At 27.9% G+C, this 12,423-nt stretch overlaps 3 protein-coding genes across 3 annotated transcripts; 2 read left to right on the top strand and 1 right to left on the bottom strand.

The window, feature by feature from the left end:
- Positions 1–1,683: 1,683 nt before the first annotated feature.
- Positions 1,684–2,339, top strand: Phum_PHUM133040 (uncharacterized protein; the record flags this gene model as incomplete). Its single annotated transcript, XM_002424475.1, has 2 exons — positions 1,684–2,143; positions 2,299–2,339. The coding sequence occupies 2 exons, from the start codon at positions 1,684–1,686 to the stop codon at positions 2,337–2,339; spliced, it is 501 nt and encodes a 166-aa protein (XP_002424520.1).
- A 1,457-nt stretch (positions 2,340–3,796) lies between these two features.
- Positions 3,797–6,448, top strand: Phum_PHUM133030 (uncharacterized protein; the record flags this gene model as incomplete). The annotated part of the gene is made up of 4 exons (XM_002424474.1): positions 3,797–3,848; positions 4,834–5,010; positions 6,118–6,327; positions 6,387–6,448. The coding sequence occupies 4 exons, from the start codon at positions 3,797–3,799 to the stop codon at positions 6,446–6,448; spliced, it is 501 nt and encodes a 166-aa protein (XP_002424519.1).
- A 2,261-nt stretch (positions 6,449–8,709) lies between these two features.
- On the bottom strand, positions 8,710–12,167 carry Phum_PHUM133020 (zinc finger protein, putative; the record flags this gene model as incomplete). Its single annotated transcript, XM_002424473.1, has 8 exons — positions 8,710–8,796; positions 8,887–9,158; positions 9,233–9,403; positions 9,483–9,678; positions 9,740–10,088; positions 10,192–10,499; positions 10,577–10,719; positions 10,880–12,167. 8 exons carry the CDS (start codon positions 12,165–12,167, stop codon positions 8,710–8,712), a joined length of 2,814 nt encoding a protein of 937 aa, XP_002424518.1.
- Between the last annotated feature and the right edge of the window lie 256 nt (positions 12,168–12,423).

The raw sequence follows: 12,423 nt of genomic DNA, 5'->3' as shown, positions 1-12,423 counted from the left end.
AAACCCGACATTGAATTTGTTAACCTTAAAAAATTATTGACCCTTTAAAAAAAATTTTTTTCCCCCCCAAAAAATTATAAATTATTATCGATCGTGGTATTAAAGAAAGAAAATAAGAACAATCGATAAGCTAACAATTATTTATCATTAAACCGTGAAAATTTTCTATTTCGTTTGTAATTTTACAAAACCCAAATTTATAATTTGCTCTCTCTCTCTCTCTCTCTTTATTTAAATCAACCTTTTCATTATAATATCAAAATAATTCAAGAGCGAGAGAGACAGAAAAACAGAAAGAGAGAAAAAGGAAATTTCGTTGCGAAAAACCAAGTCAGTCATAAAAAAAAAAAAAAAAAAAGTCAAACGTTTGTGTGTTTTGTAACAATTTATCTAGTGACACGTTCCGACGGTTTTTCATCAAATGCCCGCATAATCAAAACGTGGAATTAACGAATAAACATACAAACGAGAGGCATTCGTTGCGTAAAAAGTTACAAAAAAAGGAAAAAAAGGAAAAAAAAAAAAAAACTTACCATTGTGTAAATGGCACTGGCAAAGCTGCCCTTACGGACGGTTCTAAAACAGCAACAGGTTTCCAATATTGCCATATTTCTTTTTAAGTGGTAATCGACGACGACAATGATGATGATAATAATAATAATAATAAAAAACTAAAAATTTTTTTTTTTTTTTTTTTTCCTTTTCTTCTTTACCCAACGAGTCTAAAATAAAATAAAATAAAAAGTTTTTTTTTTATTCATTTTTTTTTTTTTAAAAATTTATTTTATTAAATATTTTTACTAAATAATAATAATAATAATAATAATAATAATAATAATAATAATAAAATTTAAATAAATATTTTTAAAAAAAACACGAACGGAATCGACGGGAACGCGTTCGCCGTGATTTTAAAATAAAAAAAACAAACGTGAAAACGTTCGTCCGTTCGATATAAAAGACGACGGAAAACTGACTCAAATCTCTGTTTGTGCTGACTTCGTCTTTTTTTTTTTTTCATACTATGCATCATCATCATCATTATTATTATCATCATTATCACCTTTTCTTCTTCTTCTTCTTCTTATTTTCCATCACTTTAAGAAATTTTTTTTTTTTTTTCATTCTTGAAGGGAAAGATACCAACAACGGTTTTTTTTTTTTTTTTATGGAAAGATTTAAGTAGTTTATCTACACCAATTAACCATAGCAAATTTTTTTTTTTTTGCTCTGATTAAAGTCATTTTTAAGTAATAAAAAAGTATTTGTTTGAATAATAAAACTATGGTAGAGAATTTAAAATGAGCAGAAAAAAAATTTTTTTTTCTTTTTATTAGGGAAATTAAGCTTTCTCTCTCTCTATCCCATTCTCTCTCCCCTCTCTCTCTTTTCCTCTCTTTCTCTCTCTCTAATCAATTCGAAATTTTCAAAGTGGTAACAATATATCAAACGGCGGTAAAATTAATCACACCGCACACGTTTTATTTTTACTCTATGAGTTCCATTTTTTTTTTGTAAATGGAAAAATAATTATACAAAGGAATTAATTAAAAGGAAAAAATAAAAAAATAAAAATGCGCGTCGTTGAAAAAATTTGTAAACAAATAAAATTTAAATGACAAATTTAAATAGAAATATACATATATATGTGCGTGAGTGCGTGAAAAAATGCGTATGTAAATAATGGGTCGTCCGTGGCATCCTTTTGTTTATTGTGCCGTGAGACCGTGTTGTTGTTGCTGTTACATAGACTCGGAAGTAACATGTTTCATTATCGGAGTTTACTGTCTCCTCTTCCTCGGATTTTCCGGACTTACCTTTTTAGCAACCGGTCACTGGACCGTTTTTTCCCTATCAATTTTAAACACTCTTTTACACATATTCGCGGGTTCCGCTCTTATATTAGGCACACTTTGGGGCAACTACAATTTGAAAATTTGCTTTTGTTGGTTGTTGACCCTTGCCATTTTTGTCTCTTTGGCAAATTTTATCGCAATTATAATTGAATACGAGACAACTGAGATTTCTCCAGTGGATTTCGACTTAGATAATAGATCCGGTAGAATAATATATGTTATGATAGCTACGTTAGTTACTATTGGGAGTGATGTTTACTCGATTATGCTTGCTATTGGAAATATTGGTGATGATGAACCTGCAGTCTATTAATATGATTTTTTTTTTTTTAATAAAAAATAAGTGATCGCAGTTTAATTACAAATGGATATCTTAAACTGTACTTAGATAAATAGTGACTTGATAATGTTATTCAAGTAAAATTTTTTATTATTTTTCTAGTGAAACAAGCAAACAAACAAACAAACAAACAAACAAAATAATTGTTAACAATTACAGTATTAATAATAATATATGTACATAGCTTATACGTAATTAAAAAAATTATAATTTCAAATCGTTTAACGTCATTTATAATTCTGACGTCATCATACCTTAAATATAATTATTATTATTATTATTATAAGTAAAAAAAAAAAAAATTATCATAATGTGCTTATTATTATCATCATTATTATTATTATTATTAAAATAAATGGATTTGCTATGATTAATTAAAATTTTGCTGAAAATTAATTAATTTAATTTCGGTTTTTTTTTTTTTTTTTAATTAAAAAAAAATGCTCGACATTATTATTATTATTTTTTAAAGTGTCAATAGAAAAAGAGTGTATATCATTCAAAAATTTCACATAATTTAATTTTTTTTTTTACAAAATTGATGAACGAAAAAAAAAAAAAAAATTGCTTTTAATGGAAAATTTTGGGTAAATGAAATTAAGGTCGTGATGGAACAAAATGTCAGAAGAAAATATAATATGAAATTTTGGGAAAATGATGAGACTCCTCGAAGGGAATTCGATATATCGAACGGATTTATCGAAAAAGATTGATTGAAAAATGACGGTTACATTTTTTTTTCTCTCACACACGGGAACATTCGAATTCAATGGTGCATTTCTAAAGAAGAATATTCTTTGATAAAAGCAGACGACATTTATATTTGAAAAATTGAACGATTATAAATATTCCAAATTTAATCATAGTATAATCATCATCATCATCATTATGAAATTTTAATGAGATATCATTTCGCTTCTGATAAAAGCGAATAGCAAGCAGACGAAACTTAAATTAAAAAAAAAAAAAAAAAAAAAAGAAAAATTTCATCTGAGAATTGAACCGAGTGAACACGTTTACCTTAGGCCCATATTACATTAATCACAAGTTATACACATTTTTTTTTTTTTAATTCTCTCTCTCTCTCTCTCTCTCTATCTATCTTTCTCCCTTAATTAGCGAATTAATTATTCTCCAGTTAATTAAAATAATTAATTAGGTTTTTTTTTTTTTTAATATATTTTTCACCGCATTAAATTTATTATTTTTATACTAATAATTATTATTTTCTTTTAAAATATGCGTCGACTACAAAACAAAAAAAAAAAAAAATAATAAAAACGAAAGAGAGAGAAAGAAAGAAGAGAGAAAGAGAGAAAGAGAGAGAGAGAGAGAGAGAAGAAGAAAGAAAGAAAGAGAGAGAGAGAGAAAATTTGGCAAAAGTTTTAATGTTAAACAAAAAAAAAATTTTTTTTTTGGCACATATCATCGTTGCGTTTAACGCGTTTCGTGAGAATTCAAAGGAAAAAAAAAGAATTGGGTAAAAATTTTCAAAGGAAAATTTTTTTTTTTTTTTTATGTTAAGGTCATGGTTGGAAGGAACGAGGAGAGTGAAAAAAAAGAAAAAAAAAATTTTTTTTTTTTTTCTTTTTATTCGAAGATGTCGGATTTAAGTAATGAAGAAAATGAAATTTTGTTATTACATACAAAAGGTACGTCATTACGTCATTATTATTTTTTTAATTGTATTTTTACATTGCCCCCCCCCCCTATCTTTCTCTCTCTCTCCCTACCTTTATCCTCTTCTCATTTCCACTCTTTCTCTCTCTCTCTCTCTCTCTATCAATTTTTTTCTTACTTTTAATTTGTTTTATTATTACTTTAAAGTCGAGCAATTAATATTAAAAAAAAACTCCTGGAAATTAAGTTTATTATTATTATTATTATTATTATTATTATTATTTCATGTAAATAATTATTATTTTATTTTATTCCATTTGTTTATTTTAATTAGATTTTTTTCTTTTTTTTATCTTTTCCCTGACCTATTTTTAATAACAATTTAAATTACTTATTTATTACAAAAGAAAATCCGAGACGAAGAATTTTTCATTTAATGATAACGTTATCAGTAGCAACGTAATAATACATTTTTAATAACATAATCAATTAATAAATGGAGGAATCACAAATATTTTCGTTTTGTAATAAAAAAAAAAAAAAATGAATGAAATTTTTCTTTTTCTTTTCCAGGACAATAAAATTCCTTCAGAACGGAAATTTCATTCAAAAAAAAAAAAAAAAAATTTATTACTAAAAAAATTTTTCACATTAACTGACCTCCTGACCTTCCTTCTTTAATTTCTTTTTTTTTCCCTCGCCATTGAATTTTTTTTTTTTTTTAATATTATTTTTCTAATGAAATTTTCCACGCACAAAAAAAAAAAAGAAAAAGTTTTCATTCATTTAAAATAAATAATATTAACAACAATAACAATAACAACAAATTTTTTTCCCACTCCCCTCCCTCTATCCCCCTTTTGGGGGGGAAGAAAAACCTTTTGTTCTTTTTCAAGGAAACAATTTTTTTTTTAAACAAGAATCCAGTGGATTCGATGTAATGAAAATGTTTTTTTTTTTTAAAAAAAAAAAAAAAACCTCACGCATTAAAATTTTTCTGGATTATCTTTTTGACAGGAAACTGGAATGAGATACTCGATAAATTTGACAGAAATAAATTTTTACCATGGATTTGGCCGAGTTTAGAAAATTTATTTTTTATACAAAAATATGTTCGAGATCAAGGATCTGATTCGCTTATTAGCGTCGGTTGTGGCTCTGGATTATTTGAATGGCTTTTAATAATGGCAACTGGTACGTTTTTTAATCTCTTATATTCTTTCTCTCTCTCTCTTTATTTCTCTATACTTACATTCTCTTTCTCTCTTTTTCACTTTCTTCTCCTTTATTCACCTCTCATACTATCTTTTTATCTTGCTTTTTCTCTCTCTCTCTCTGTCTATCTCATTCTCTCTATGTCTTGCTTACATTTTTCTCCCTTTCTCTCTCTTTATTTCACTTACATTTTCTTTCTTTCTCTTTCTCTCTCTCTCTCTTCTTCACTTTCTTCTCCTTTATTCAGCTCTCATACTCTATTTCTATCTTGCTTACTCTCTCTCTTTTTCTCTATCTTCTCTATCCTTCTCTTGCTTACATTTTTCCCCATTCTTCTTACTTTTTCTCTCTTCCTCTCTCTCTTCCTCACTTTTTCATTTTCTTATCCTATATTCAGCTCTCAAACTCTCTTTCTATCTTTCTATCTTTCTTTCTTTCTCTCTCTCTCTCTCTCTCTCTCTCTCTCTCTCTCTCTCTCTCTATCTCACTTACATTCTCTTTCTCTCTCTTTCTCTCTCTTCTTACCCTTCTTTTCCTTTATTCAGCTCTCAAACTCTTTTTCTATCTTGCTTTCCCTTTCTCTCTCTCTTTTTCTTTATGTCTTGCTTACATTTTTCCCTGTTTCTCTCTTACTTTTTCCCCTGTCTCTTTCTCTCTCTTTATTTTACTTACATTCTCTTTCTTTCTCTCTACATCCTGCTTACTATTTTTCTCTTACTTTTTCTCTCTATCTCACTTTCATTCTCTTTCTCTCTCTCTTCTTCACTATCTTCTTCTTTAATCAGCTCTCATTCTCTTTTTCTATCTTCCTTTCTCTCTCTGCCTTGCTTACATTTTTCTGTTTCTTTTACTTTTCTCTCTCTCTATTTCATTTACATTCCCTTTCTCTCTCTCTCTCTATCAACACTTATATTCTCTTTCTCTCTCTCTCAATCAACACTTACATTCTCTATCTGACTTACATTCTCATTCTCTTTCTCTCCCTCTCTCTCTCTCTCTCTCTCTCTCTACCACTTAGTTAGTTTTAACTAAAAAAAAAAAAAAAATGCCATATATATTATTAATAAACTAATCAGGATTTTACAGGATTAAATGTAGTTGGTATAGAACTTGATGGAACATGTTGGACTACAAAATACTTTTCTGGAAGTTTCATACCACTTCATCTAGTTAGTGAAAATTCAAAAGGATATTTTCCTATCAAAACTGATAATTCCACTTTATTATTTTGTTATTTCAACAATTTGAATGCTTTTTTAAACTACATGCATAATTTCAATGGAAATTCTTTAATAAGTAAGTTTGTAATTAATTATTTCTTACTTTTGGTATGTTATATCATTATTATCATTAAGGAAACTTTTATGTTCAATTATCAAATGAATGCTTCTTAACAAAAGTTGTAGGAAACACATAATGAAAACTTATGTTAAACATCAATCACAATCAATTTAACTTAAGTTTATTGAATGATTTTTAATCCATGCATTCTTTTTACTATTATTGTAAACTATTGTATTGTAAACTTTTATTTATAGGTAATTATAAGTAATAACCAAAAACTGTTAAGTTTACCATTATTTCTTTTTGACAAAACAACATATTACTATTATTATTTTACAAGTACATACCTGACATTTTGAAAATTAACTTGAGACATCAAAAATGATTGCATCATCTTTGATATGAATGACCAATCTTTGTAAAATAAACACTTATATCATATTTCACTGTAACTAAATAAATAAAAAACTTTTTTAAAACTTATCCAAGTCACTGGATTTTAAACTTCCCGATAAGAAACGATAAAGTATTCATAAATTTCTTGAAAAAAAAAAAAAGTTTGCACAATCACAAAAATTCTTTTTTCCGTTAAAGACGCCATTACGACACCAGCGCCAAAGTGACCAATACAGGTATTAATTAATATAAATTCAAAAATGGCGTCATCAATTCCATTACTCATTATACTGTAATGGTTTCCGAGGAGGAGGAGTAAAACAAAAATGGCCGTCACATTTGAAAACAAAACAATTATTATTATTTCTCATTATACTGTAATGGTTTCCGAGAAGGAGGAGTAAAACAATAATGGCCGCGACATTTGAAAACAAAACAATTATTATTATTTCTCATTATACTGTAATGGTTTCCGAGAAGGAGGAGTAAAACAAAAATGGCCGTCACATTTGAAAAAAAAAAAACAATTAGGATTATTATTATTATACTGCAATGGTTTCCGAGGAGGAGGAGAAAAACAATAATGGCCGCGACATTTGAAAAAAAAAAAAAAAAACAATTAATTAGTACTATTTCTCATTATACTGCAATGGTTTCCGAGGAGGAGGAGTAAAACAAAAATGGCCTCCACATTTGAAAAAAAAACACAATTAGTATTATTATTATTATTATTATAATAACCAATTTAAAATTTAATTTAACGTAATTAAAGTTACGTTCGTTGCATATAATCAAAAAACTTTTTTAATCCGCTGAAATAAAAAAAAAGAAAAGTAAATTAAGTCTAGACGATTCGATAATTTAATCATTTATAACAAAGATTAATAATAATAATAATAATAATAATAATAAATGAATAAAACGTAATCAAATCATTCAAAAACAGAGACCGCTTCTTTGCAAATTATATTTATTATTATTATTAAAATTAAAATTTATCTTCTTGTTTTTTTATTTTTTTATTTTCTTTCAGTTATCGGACCTGGACCTGATCGTGGAACTTATACGAATCCTCAACCCTTTCATTTACCCGATAAAATCAATAATGATTGGTTATTGATCGATCATCAAGAATTAAAATCTTTAAAGGATTTCATTGCTGTCTACGTTAGAATAAAACAATAATAATAATAATAATAATAATAATAAATAATTAATATTAATAAATAATATCAATTTATTTATTTTTTTTAAAAATATATATATGTATATACATAGATCCTTTTTTTTTATCTATTCATTAATTCTCACAATTCAATCATGGCGACGACGATGACGACAATAATAATAATAATAATAATAAATCAAATTAAAAATAAATAAATTAATCAAGGCAGCAATAATTTCCTTTTTTTTAAAAAAAAAAAAAGTTTTTTTCATTGCCTTCGCCACCATGTTTTTTTCTAAAATGCGAATGAATGATTGAATGAATGAATGAATGATCATCGTCGTTTCATTCAATAGTAATAATAATAATAATAATTAAAAATTGATAAATTATTTGATTCGTGATGTAAATAATAAATTTAAAAAAAAAAAAAACAAAATGGCGGAGATTCGAAAGCAATTTCTGCCCCGCGAAAAAACAATTATTAACGTTTATATCGAAATCGATCATCGATAATCGATAATCGATCAAACGATTTTACAATACATTTAAGTGATGTTAAAATAATGATAATAATAACAATCAATCAGGTACGATTTTTCGGAATTTTTTTCTCCAATTTTTTTTTTTTTTTTTAAAGAACATTAAAAACATTCATCGAATGGAGAAAAATAATAATAATAATAATAATGATGATGATAAATATAAACATTTCTTTTCGAAACGATTCGATTTTTACCTTGTTCGGCCCGTTGAAAAAAACAAAAAAAATGGCGTTTCGTATTTATTTATTCAATCATTACCCTTTTTTTTTTTTTGTCGATCCATCATCAAGTAATTTCAGACGTTTTGAATTTAAGCTCTTGGGATTCGTCAAGATCCCCGGCGAGTCTTTCAACGTTGTAATAATCACCTTGCTGAAAAAATCAAAAAAAACTTTATCGTGAAATCCCCAGGTACAAAATCGTAAAAAAAAAAAAAAGAAAAAAATTTTTTTTTTGTCGCACCTCCAAAAGGGTGTGAGCTCCGCTTAGATCAACGATCGTTTCCACAACCCTTTCCGAAATAATTGGTCCCACTAAATCCAAACGATTGTTTTCGTTGTTGTAATAATCCATGTTCGTTTGTACTTCCTGCCTGGAATTCATACACCTCGCGGATTTTCTCATTTCCTGACCGTTAAAATTTTCATGTTCCGACGTGTGCGAGAGATAAGATCCCCGATTTAAAGTTTGAAAATTGCACTGGCTACAACTGAATATAACGTCTGCTTCCAAACCTGTAAAAACAAAATCAATCCTCTATTCTTTTCCTAACCTACGATGTTTTTTTTTTTTTTTAGGCATATCCTACCGGGATGTTTTGTTTTTATGTGAACTTTATAAGTGGAAGCCTGTATGCACGTGTAGGTACAATGATTACATTTATAACTCCTGACACCGCTATGTTTCATTTTGTGACGTCTGAGAGCATTGTGATCGGCCGTTTTATATTCGCATTTTTCACATTGATAAGGTTTCTCACCTTGCAGGAGGAAAAAAAAAAAAAAGTTTTAATACGGACAAACCCGACAGATTCTCCATCTTTTTAGTAAATATTTCACCTGTGTGCCTTCTCATGTGTACGACCAAAGAATGTTTGACGGCCGATGCGTAGCCACACATGTAACACAAATAAGGTTTTTTTTTCTTATGAGTGTTGTTAATGTGAAGTTCCAATTGTCTTTTATCCGCCACTGTTCTACCGCATATTTCGCAATGACAAACCGACATTCTAACCATTTTCGCTTTGTGTATGTTCTGCAAGAGAGAGAAAAAAAAAATTTTCACGAGGTGATAAAGAAAAATTTTTTTTTTTTACTCGTTCGAAAGCCAATGAAAACAATATTACTTTATGATTTCTCATTTGTTTAACCGTTTTAAATCCTTTCCCGCAAATATCGCATAAAAACGGTCGAGCTTTCCCGTGGATTCCTCGATGTATGTTTGTCAATCTGCTATAACTCGGCGTTTTGTACGGACATTGATCGCATTTATACAATTCCATATCGATTTTGTGTGCTTGCCAAAGGTGACTGCTTAACGATACCCATGTCGAACAATCCTTACAACATTCGGGACAATTGTACAATGTTCCTTCGTGACACCTTCGATGATATTGAATATTTTTTTCAGATTGCAATCGAACTTTACAGCCGTTGATATCACATCTGAAGACAAATAATAACTCTTAATGTTTTACTCACACGTGACAGATTTTAAATAAAGAAATATGTCCACTTCTCTCTCTCTCTCTCTCTCTCTCTCTCTCACCTGTATCCCACCCCTAATTTTTTCAATTTTTTTTTCTCTTCTTGATCTTCCGTATTTGGTGGTAGTACGCATTGATTTTGTCCAGGATCCAATTGAGGTGGCGGAGGTTCGTTTTCGTGATAAGTTGAAAAATCTTCGATGTTAATATCGTGACTTAAAATTCCAGAACTTGATTTTTCCAAATTGTTTTCATCTAAATTAATAACCGGAATGTCTTGGATGTGGGATTGAAGGTAATTATCATTTGATAATATTATGTTTTCATTATCTTCATAATGGTGAGATTCGTTTGCCTTGTACGCACCGTTCTACAAATGCAATTTGTGCAAATTTTAACGGTTTTTAAATGTTGATTCATTGAAAAACTAAACTGCCAAAACCATACCTCTCTGCTATCGAAAACATTGGCCATTCCAATATATCCATGATTTTGATGTTCAATCATTAAATGAGATTGATCTAAAAGTGGATTCGAAGCTGAATGAGCTGGAGGTGGTTGAATGGACGGAAGTTGCTCACTAACAGGAGCTGTAAAGCTGACAAATAAATTATTATTATTATTGTAAATAACAAACATTTTTATATTACAAAAAAAAAATATCATTAATAATTTATTATACTAACTTGAATGTATTTTCCAAAAGTGCTGATCCATTATGATTTAAAGTCGGAGGTAAATTGCAATCACCTTTGTTATTGATATCATCCAAATATGATTCTAACATTGTTTGCCTTTTCCCATTTACACACCGTTCTATTTCTCTACCATCAGGCACATGCTTATCAGGAGGTATGGCATTAAAGGTTTTTTCAATTTCACTCCTGTTCTCGACATTAATAGGCATATCTAAATCGGGAATCGAATTTGAATTAAATAAATTTTCTTTCATGGTGTTAAATTCATTCGATTGAAATATACAAGATGATTTTTCTCCCTCTACTTCAAATCTCACTTCTTGAACACTCTGTAAAATTGTTTTAACTTCTTTTGAAAGCATTTTGTGATCGTGAACTAAATGAACTCTCAATGGAGTCAATGAAAAAAAAATATTTTTACAACCTGGACAATGAAAAACTTCATTATTACTATAACACTTTTGTTTTTTTTGAAAATGATAATTTAAAAAATCTTTACTTAATGTTATAAATGAACAATTGTAACACTTGTAACACTTTGTTTTAGACATAAAATTTTTCATGTTTTTCAAATCGTAATCATTATCGATTGTTGTTTCATAACTGTATGATTGCACATAATCAGGATCTTGTATTCTTTTATCACTGTAATCTAAATAATCCTGCATTTTTTGCTTTTCATCATTGAGTCCTTGCTGTTGTTGATCATCGATTTTAACAATCAATATCGGATTAACTTGAGGATTAATTAATTTGGGAACAGGGGTTGGAATCACTGATAATTTTTGATCATTCGATGATGGATATGGAGCTATGGGTTTGTAATTTTTTTTTATCAAATATGCTTTTTCCTTTGATGATTTGTTTGAGTATTTTTTATTTTTACCATCACCATTTTTTTCTTTACACTGTTTATTTAAAAAAACTTCACTCGTGTTTAAATCGTTGTTTGAAAAGTTCACAGTTGACATGTTAACACAATTTTTATAATTTGTTTTATCTTTTTTTTTTATTTTTTTATAATCATATTTATTTAAATCATTTTTTTTTCCTTTGAATGCACTGCAAGAGAAATTATCTATTTTATCATTTTCAAACATATCATCAGGTACATATTTTTGCAAGTTCCAATCCTTTTTGAATTCTCCATCGATATTTTCACTTTTATGTAATTTGTTTTCTTCATCTAAATCTCTTATATCCAGATGAATTCCTTCTGAAAAATTTTGTTCTATGGTATTGTTGTAATCGGAAGGTTTATTAACTAAATCTAACATGTTTAAATTTCTCGAAGTGCTCGTATGAGAATCTGATTCAGGTTGATCTAATATAATTGGCATTTTTTCACTTCCCAAATTGAATGGAGTCTTCATTTTTAAACAAAAATTTTATTTTTTATTTCTAAAACTTATCTACAATTATAGAAATTTATGTACAATAACATTAATTAACTATTTTTTTTCCAAAAAATAATTAATAATCATCGAAAACGAAAACGAACCATTTTACCAAAAAAAAAAAAAGCGAATCCTCTTTAACATAAAAACAATCGTGAAATAAATAATAACGATAAAAATTATGATGCGAAAATTAAAA

Source organism: Pediculus humanus, genomic scaffold, assembly GCF_000006295.1.
Source record: "Pediculus humanus corporis 1103172107477 genomic scaffold, whole genome shotgun sequence".
Lineage (NCBI taxonomy): Eukaryota > Metazoa > Arthropoda > Insecta > Psocodea > Pediculidae > Pediculus > Pediculus humanus.
The sequence above is the reverse complement of the archived record's forward strand: the minus strand, read 5'-3'. Positions and strand labels throughout refer to the sequence as shown.